This window comes from Zophobas morio, unplaced genomic scaffold (genome assembly GCF_036711695.1).
Source record: "Zophobas morio isolate AGI-343-1 ecotype UQ-CSIRO unplaced genomic scaffold, CSIRO_AGI_Zmor_V1 ptg000256l, whole genome shotgun sequence".
Classification (NCBI taxonomy): domain Eukaryota; kingdom Metazoa; phylum Arthropoda; class Insecta; order Coleoptera; family Tenebrionidae; genus Zophobas; species Zophobas morio.
In genome coordinates, this window is record NW_026972360.1 from 82,710 (window position 1) to 91,733 (window position 9,024).

General features: G+C 34.8%; 1 protein-coding gene and 1 long non-coding RNA gene across 2 annotated transcripts; one reads left to right on the forward strand and one right to left on the reverse strand.

The window, feature by feature from the left end:
• Positions 1–944: 944 nt before the first annotated feature.
• LOC135119358 (uncharacterized) lies at positions 945–4,657 on the reverse strand. The gene is made up of 20 exons (XM_064043770.1): positions 4,646–4,657; positions 4,268–4,364; positions 4,021–4,220; positions 3,913–3,965; positions 3,672–3,864; positions 3,549–3,613; positions 3,429–3,496; positions 3,302–3,376; positions 3,103–3,248; positions 2,842–2,972; positions 2,715–2,793; positions 2,563–2,662; positions 2,411–2,508; positions 2,274–2,359; positions 2,127–2,207; positions 1,705–2,069; positions 1,558–1,646; positions 1,348–1,432; positions 1,243–1,295; positions 945–1,057 (listed from the first exon to the last, which is right to left on the reverse strand). The coding sequence occupies exons 1-16, from the start codon at positions 4,655–4,657 to the stop codon at positions 2,045–2,047; spliced, it is 1,509 nt and encodes a 502-aa protein (XP_063899840.1). The 3' UTR covers positions 945–1,057; positions 1,243–1,295; positions 1,348–1,432; positions 1,558–1,646; positions 1,705–2,044.
• Positions 4,658–8,361: 3,704 nt separating this feature from the next.
• LOC135119359 (uncharacterized) lies at positions 8,362–8,889 on the forward strand. Its single transcript, XR_010278201.1, has 4 exons — positions 8,362–8,511; positions 8,575–8,641; positions 8,728–8,795; positions 8,849–8,889. It is a non-coding gene; the product is annotated as an uncharacterized LOC135119359 (long non-coding RNA).
• Positions 8,890–9,024: the final 135 nt, after the last annotated feature.

Sequence of the window (9,024 nt, forward strand, 5' to 3'; positions counted from 1 at the left end):
TTAATTAAACTATATAACGAAAAACTAAAAATATTTTTAAGTTTACTGGAAGTAGGAGAGTTTTAATTAATCTTTTTAATAAACTATCAGCTACGAGAAAGCCAGTTATTTAGAAATTGCGGTTGATAAAACTTGGCTGTAGTTTTTATGAAATAAAAAGCTTAACGCAAAAGGGGGCGTTCTATTAACCACATTAAAAATAAAGAATCAGTCGTGTAGAAGTTTCGAAAGCTGCTTTATACTCGTTAACTCGGTGACAACAACTTTCTGTCTGTTTTTCCTTCGCAATAATATTTAAGTTTGGCTTTTTTATAGCGTCAGTGCTTTATAGAAATACTTAGTTTTTGTTTGAAAGAATGTTATTTTAGCTTTCAACTTCAAATATATATATCTGATGGTCGATATTTCGTTTTTATATTAAAAGCTACACTTTTTCAAGGGAAGAGGGAAGAGAAATAGTGTAAAAACACAAAAGTTTAACTTTTAAACGCAAATTATCCATTTAAATCTAATAAAGTTGAAAGACTTTAAACAACATAAATGCAAACAGTATAGAGGAATACCTAAATAAATATTAATGTAAACATACAGATTTCGAAGGAGGCTCAAGATTAATCAGAACAAAAGGAATTTAATATTAATTTTTTTGAAGACTATTTCTTAAGCGTAGCGTGCCGTCTCTTTCCTTGTATAGTATTTTAACTTGGTCAGGTAACAATATAAAGATCTTCGTTTTACGTGGTTACTTTCGTTGTCTAAAGAGGCTTACATATGGGAAAGACGTGGTGTGCATCCAAAATACTAAAATAATACAATAACACGCGAAGCTGTTAACTCAGTTTACTTTTTGAACAGTTATCTAAATAATGTTAATACATCAATACAAACTATTGCTCTTCTTAGACTGTAAACGAGGTAGAAGTAGATCTTATAATAGGCTTTAAGGTTACACGTTAACGAAGTAAAAAAGTTAACAAATAATTTTTTTTTGGTGTTTGGTGTATTACGAATGTGCGAGAAACCTTCCATATAACAAAATCAAGTCGCAGTTGAAAATCTATTCATAATATAATAAAGTATCAAGCATGGTACTTACTTAACATTTACTGGTATTTAAATGTTCTTATAAAGATATGAAGTACCCCTCACCGCCTTTTTTAGGTTTACATAAGACCGGGATACCCCAGTAAAACATTCAGCATAATACTGAAAAGAAATAAAAGAGAAAGCAAGAGAACATACGTAAAAGGCAGTAAATATCGTAAATTTTTTGTTATTGACGGCAAGTTATGAAGCTATAACAACAGAGTTTAATAATAATAAAAAAGCAAAGAGATAAAAATGTACTCAAAGGCTAAAAGAACAACAGTTCAGAAGCTCTACAGAGGCAAAAACCCATCTTAATATTGCTTGTACGTATAATGAACTCCAGCTACGAAGCAAAAAGCTAGTTATTTTTTACTACACATCAATGTTATAGATGAAAAGAGATAATTTTTAATTTACTCTTCAAATAATAAAACTAATTATTTAAAAATTAGCGAAGCAAACACGTACAATCCAACTTATCCTTTTTAACTCGGACCTTCATGATTACGCTTATAAGCAACTGTAAGGAATGCACTAACTTAGATGCTAGCCTGCATCTATTCATATGAAAGGGGTCATAACTACCAATTTCCGAATAATCTTACTTGCTACTACCTAAGCACAGGGTCTATGCCAGGTGGTGCGCAAAAAAGAAGTGCGCTTTAACGGCTTAGCAAGCAGACATGTCTTAATAGTACATAGAGATATACAAGTTATGCACAAGACAAATAGTAACAGTCAAAAAATAAAAAATTCATCAAGGAAACTGCTGCAGACAACATATTGCGAGGCTCTATTAGAGGGCAAGCACTTATAACACAATTATTATAAAAAAATCTTCATCTCCTCCCCAGAAAGGTAGAAGTTTAACAAGTACTTCTCCAGAATTTTATATTACTAATTTTTTTGCAGATGCAGAGCATCCAATAAGGCGAAGCTCTCAGAAGCTGTCTAGTTACGGTTGCGCTCTGCTGACTTCACTGCAGCACCCAGTAGCGAGCTCAGTAAGATAGAAGGCAGTCTACCCAAACAAGTACCTCAGCAGGCTCCCAAGGGAAGTTAAAGTGGATGCTTCCCCTAGACTAGAACAGATCTCCAATATATAAGCCAGTCTACGGCTGGAAGGCGTGGTCATCGATTTAAAATAACTTATAAAGTAGGGAAAGGTTTTATGAAGTGCACACTTGACAGGAAGATCTGAAGTCTCAGAAACAAGTTGCAGCGCTTTTTTAAAATCACCTCGCCTGGCAAATTTCACGACGAACGAATCCTTATGATTAAATAAATTATAAAAAATTAATAAAGAAGAGTGTATAAGAACGCGAAATAACGGAGTTCTAAATTCTGCGAGTAGCGATAAGGCCAGTTCTTCCTCCAAGGAGGTCAGAGGCAACTCTATCAACTCGTAAAAACTTTCGGCTATCAATTAAGGTTTACAGAAGGGCGCCAATTTTATAAGGCCGAGGGGAGTACCGGGCAAGCTGAATCCAAAGCAGAAAAAAGACTTATAAAGATGCCTAACTTTATCGTCAGCGCCTGAGCGGCGTCGCAAGAATCGCAGTGCCTCAGCGAACTGCCGCAAAGTTTAAAAGCGTGTAGAGAAGGACGCGCAGTACTGCCCTCACCTGGTTGTTGGTCAAGAAGAGAAGGAGTGTTAGTTCCACTTGGCTTTCACTTAACTCCGAACTCTTGCACAAGTAGAATCTGAAGAAACTGAGTAAAAGAGGGCATACACTAGCCTATCGCACTGACCTGAAAAGGGCTGAAGTGAAACGTGGTTGGTCAAAGGGTCGTTCTTGAAATACTTCCAGTAAGATCGTGTAGAGCTGCGACGAGGGTATAAACGCGGGAAGATTGAACGAGGAAAGTGTGCAAACGCACTCCTATACAAGTTTAAGGCGGCTATAAAACTATTTTTTCTACTAAAAAAATTCACCAAACGCTAGCATAGAAGCTAAAAAGACGAAGCTAGCAACCCACCCCTTCGTCAGAGGAAAGGAAAAATAAGCCGACCGTGATAGCCGCAGAGCGATCCTCCCCAAAGGGTCCCATCATAGCGCTATCCAAGCGTCGGTAGACGTCAATGACTTTAGCGTACTTTGACTGCTCCAGTAACACCGAGTATAACTGTTTTATTCCAAGATGCAGTTGGTCGGCAGCTATAATATAACCATAAGTGGCGTGTCGAGCAAATATAAAAACTTTATTTTACCGAAAGAAGTTTCCAAGGCCAAACCACAGAGGTAGTAAAAAATCAAGTAACGATTAAAAAAGATGTTTTCATGCTCTAACAGAAATAATATGAAAAGGAATAACACAAGAAACAACAAAATAAAAACCCATCAGCAACTCGCCTACTTTACGGCGGAATTCAGCGGTGGCTTCTTCATTTCGCTCTATGAAAACCCTTCAAAAAGCATACAATTACAAAGACTGTGGAGTATTAGGTAAAAGTCAACCTTTCCGTGTTATTGAGGCTTGGCAAAAAGTCTGAATTCTGTTTGGCACTTCTAAGTTCTTGTTCCTAAATAGTTAACTAATTAGAAATAATATTATTGAGATAAAATTAAAGCTTCCTTTACCAATAAGGTTTCGGACAGCTTTAGGTTAAGATCTCTTAGTTTAGTAATGGCGGAGTTGTAAGTAAATGTGGTAGACTTATCTAAAACTTCTTCCGACTGCAAGAGGTGCTTATATTCAAAAGAACCAATTTCCAATAATTTATCAATATCAAAAGCTGCTAACTTAAAAAGTTCCACTAGACAGGGCCTTTTACTGGAATTTAAAGTTATAAAAATTTTGGTTAAAAAAATTATAGAGTACTGCTTAGAAAGATCAATATTAGGAAGATCGGGAAAATAATTTGCTTCCACGCTCTAAAAAATAAAATATGGCAAAGTAAACGACAATAAGTTGTTTATTGTAAAAAACCTGATAGGCAACCCAAGTAAAAACAATTCTTTCATATACAGATAAGAGGTAAGTTCTTGAAGATATTTTTTCTGACAAATACCAGTCATTTAAAGCTGCAAGCTTCAAATCTAATAACTCTTGGAGGCAGTACTTCACCATCACCACAACCACAACGACCACTGAAAGCCAGAGAGCTATAATACCAGCGAAAACGACTGCTGGTGAGCGAGAAACATCAAATTAGCTTTTCACTACAACCACCAACAGTGCGACACTAAAACGTAAATAAAAATTATTGTTAAAGGTAGGTGGACTTTGTTAGTCACAAGAGTTTCCTTTTCAGAGCTAAGCGTTTGTGGTACCTACATTATGCTATCGTTAATAGCTTTGTGTATAAGCCCACAGGATGTCACCAAACTTTGTCACATCCGTTAGCCTATTTTCTCCTTGTCAACTGATAGTTGATCAGTAATTATATCAAAAAAATCTAAAGACAGGGCATAGGGCTACTAACTCTACCAAAAAGGAGTTTTAAAAGCAATTAATATTTATTTTTTAAGAGAACGTGGAAAGTATATAACAGGTCTTTATTAACTAATTACTTTCCAGACTCGAGTTCACGGTAAAGCCCAAAGTGAAATACTCGGTCCTTCATCCTTCTATTTTAAGCTCTTTATAATGATTTTTCCTTCTTTTACGGGTATAAATGCACTTGGTCAGCTACAAACGAGCTTAAGTTTCGTTTATTCTCCTCACGATCAAGTTTCTCCCTATACCCTATTCTATTCTGTCTTTAAATATATATTTTTTTTTGTTCTGTTCATGTCGCTCTATTTTAAATAAACTTGTATATACACCCATTAAAACTTTTTTTTTGGTTGTGCAAGCCCTTCCATGTTCTGTTTTCGACAAGTGGTGGGTACCTTTTTTTTGATTTTTTTTGTACCGTTATAAGATTATAGTATACGCTTAATGTAATTTTTGTATAATAAACTTTTTATTTTTTTTTAACACGGCAATCTCTTACTGCTGCAGTTTTTAATGATACTGGAACAGCTCTTTGTAAGTAGGATATATAGTAGCGCCCTAGATATATGGTGCTTACGTTTTACGAGATAGAAGGGCCTCATAGGTCAGAGGTAAAAATTATATAACAAACATAAAGGTATTTGCGTATAAAAGTCAGCCTTATTAAGGGATACGGAGTGAACATAAAATGGCCCATAAACTGAAGAAAAATAACGAAATGGGACACAAAAAGGTTTAAAAGTCTTAATTTCCGTAACCAAAATTAAATGGGGTTAGTGGCAGATTTTTGATGTCTAATGTTGTGAATTGCAACAGGTTAAGTGGTAATAATACTGTGCAAAGAGATCCTTTTATTTCTAAGCCCTTTGCGCTCTTGAATAGCCCGCTAACTTATATTTTACATTACTCGCATGTATGGGCTTAGCCAGCTACAGAAAAGCTTGCGTTTCGCTTATCCTTTATGTTCGGGTGTCGTCCCTTCCCCTGTCCTTCTCCTTCTCCTTTTCTTGTTCTGGTTTTTATTCTCATCCTAATTTGCTCTCGGTCTTGTTCTGATTTGATTCTGGTTCAGATTCTTTTTATTTCTACTCTGTACTTATCAAAATATTTATATATATTAGCTGTTATTTACACTTATTCCTAGTTGGACAAAGCCCCTTCCATTTTAATTAAAGTAACTTCCTATAAAGTCGTTACTTGTATAGTTGAGAGCTGATATGCGAAAAGGTATTGATAGTACTTAAAACATTGATAAAAAAAATTAATATTCTAAAATTTCGATTTTTTAAACATATACCGCTGGAGAAGTTTTTAACAAACCTCAAATATATTCTGACCTGGCATCATTATCACAAAACAGTGAATTTGTGTTTTCTGCCAAGTTTGAAGAGGAGTAACTAAAGCTTTTTTGTAAATAGTTTCTTGAGCAGGCAAATATACTTAAACCAAAGTTGTATACATAATTTATCGACCGAAAGTATGAGTTGTAGTTAGAGCATTGTTGCGCAATATAAAGGTCGCGGGTTTGATTCCCGCCTGTGCCAGCTCGCTTCAATCTTGTTTGGTGGTTAAGTGTACAACTTCCCTATAACAAATTTCTAACTTAGAAGTAAAGCTGGTGGTCTGGTCAGCTGATGAAATCTATAACCAGTGATCTAAAGGGCTAAGATGTGTTCAGCTTTTTTAAATAACATAACGCTTTTATGACGGCAGCTATGGATAATTTATAATAGAAATCTTAACTGAGAATGTCCTTAGCAAAAGCAAAAAAAATTGTTGCGGTTTTTACCAATAAACGTAATTACTAAGGCTAACGTGAGGTTAATAAATGGACAAGCTAAGAAATAAACCCATAGCTTTGAAAAACATATATAATTAAAAATATTTACTGACTCAAGTTGGCAGTCAAATTAACTTCTATTTTATGTTATAGGCAAAAAATGTGCTTTCGTACTGTATTTGCAGCTATTATTGAAGTAAACAAAAAGGACTACACAAATATTGGAACAATGGGACGGATGCCATAAGTTTTATAGAAAAAATTATGAGTATAAGTTTAGAGCAAAAATAGTTTATACAGAACTAAGATATTAAAGGAGCTCATGCACAACTATATCAAAGCTGTGCACAGGCAGTAAGAGAACTTAGGAAAAGGCCGTATTTAAAAACATAGAAATTAGATGTAGAAACAAAAGTAACTTGAAAAGAAAACAAACAAGAAGCCTTGTAGATGAAGACTCGCGTCGCTTCGGTAAAGTTAATCAGAACTTCACATCTAAGCACGTGGTAAATAAAGTTTATTTTTAGAAATTACTTAGTGAAATAAAACCTTTATACTCACGGAAACTTAATAATTATTAATGTAGTTTTTTTTATGGCAAAAAAAATTTCCTATAAAAATAAAAGTGATATGCATCATACTCTTCCTTTAAACAGTAACGTTGTTAGGAGTACAATAATAAAAACAGCTTCAGATACTTTCTCTATGTTTATTATAATCGTGATCATGCCTCTGCAATAATACTGGTTACACGTTCATTAGAAATACGTGAAGTCTTAAACTAAGAGTATTTATTCATAAAATTATTTCAGCCCCTGGCAAAATGTAGCGGCCACCCTCTAGGTGTCTATGTCCAGTTTTCTAAGTCTTCTTCCCCTGGTGAAAGCTAACAGGGTTTAGAATTAAAAAGAATCAAAAAGGTAAATAAAAATAATAAGTGAATACAAAATAAAGAGTAATAATAATAAAATGGATATATCAAAAAAGAAAAAAGAGAAGAACTTTAGAATTCCCCCTTAATCTTTATTTTTATTTTTATTTTTTAATTACCTGGTACTACAGCCAGGCCTTGTAAAGGGGTCTAAAAAACTGCTTAATCTGATCCAAGCGGGCATGAATGCCCAGCCGGAAGGGCTTGCACTATCATGCCTGTCCCGGAGGATTGAAAAAACGGAAAATATCGGGTCCGGGCTCCACCCATTCGGCCTAGTGTGATGGGAAACCGCTAAAAACCGCTAAAAACCACCACCGGGAGAAAGCAGTCTAATGGCAAAGGACTTAAGGTCACCTGGTGGCACCACTGCCATCCAGGCCTCCCCTCTTTATCTTTACTTAATAGAGTTAAATGTATTTATTTTTTTAATGACAGTCCCTGGTGCCCGACCGAGTTAAAAACTTCAAATACTCGAGCTCTTTAAAGGAGTGATCGCAGTTACGTTAAATATATATATATATATTCAATTAAGATAAACCTATGCTAAAGATATAGTTTACTTTAACCGGATGTAATTTCAAATATGAAATATATAGATATATTTCATTAGTTCTGCCTTAAGTATAACTTGATAAAGGTTACTGCCGTTTCCTTCCCTTTTTTGCCGAGCTTCTAAATGATGACAATAAGAAATTAAGGTCTACGTTTTTGTAGAAACTTTATCCCCTCATTGCATGGCCTCCGCTCCTTTAGCAATACTACGGAATACTACGTGCTTAACCAATATTATCTTTCTTTTTCAAAGTTCTATTATCTCCTAATCCTCATGTGTTACGATTGAAAAGAATGCTCAAAGTGAAAATAAAATTATTATAATAAAAAGTAAGGGCCTTGATATAATATTAAGTGTGGCGCTATAAAATCGAGTGACAATAGTGCCCTTTTTAAATGTGCTCTATCTATTATCTATAAAGTTTACTTCCCTATAAGAATTAGAAGTTATTTTTTACCAAAAAGTTACCATAGTAGCAGCTACGCTAAAGACTAATCAATTAGTTAACTTTCCTTGCCTCGACATAAAATCAGAAGATTTATTACTCTTCAGATCACCAAAACTTGTAAGTTCTGTATACCTTGTTTCCTCACACCAATTAATTTCAATAGGGTCTCCACAATAGCAGATAATAAGAATTGTGGAGAGCAAATAGAAACCTTTTTTAACTGAAATTAACTTTTATTAATATCGAAAAAGCTTCTAACATTTCTGGCAAGAATAACTTTTTGTTGATTACTTACAAGTTACCGTTCAACTTTAACGTTAATTCTCTAGGGCTCCAGATGGTTTCGATCTATGGGCGACACGAGAGTACCATCCTATGGTGGAATGACATTTGAAAGTAATTTATCTTTAGTCGGGTCATGTCACCCTCTACGACTGAAACAGGTCTTACTTAACTCTTTGGCTAATGTTGCTGAAACATAGGTTATTGTAATGTTTAAAACGCCTTAAAGTTTTTGATAACGGCACCTTCCTGATTGAAGCTCTAAGTTGTGAGTTAACTGTTGCTTAGAAGAGACGTAGTTTGCAATAACTAACTGATTAGAGCTTCGGTTCGGGTTACGTCAGGGACGCACGATTCGAAAGAATTGCTTTTTAAAAAATGGTAAAAACTTTTCGTTGCATAAAGTCCTCAGGCAAGTGTTATCTTCCTTGAATAGAAGGGTGCAAATTATAGCTATCAGCATGCCTTGCGGCTGGTGCCTTCTTGTTCGTTAGCTA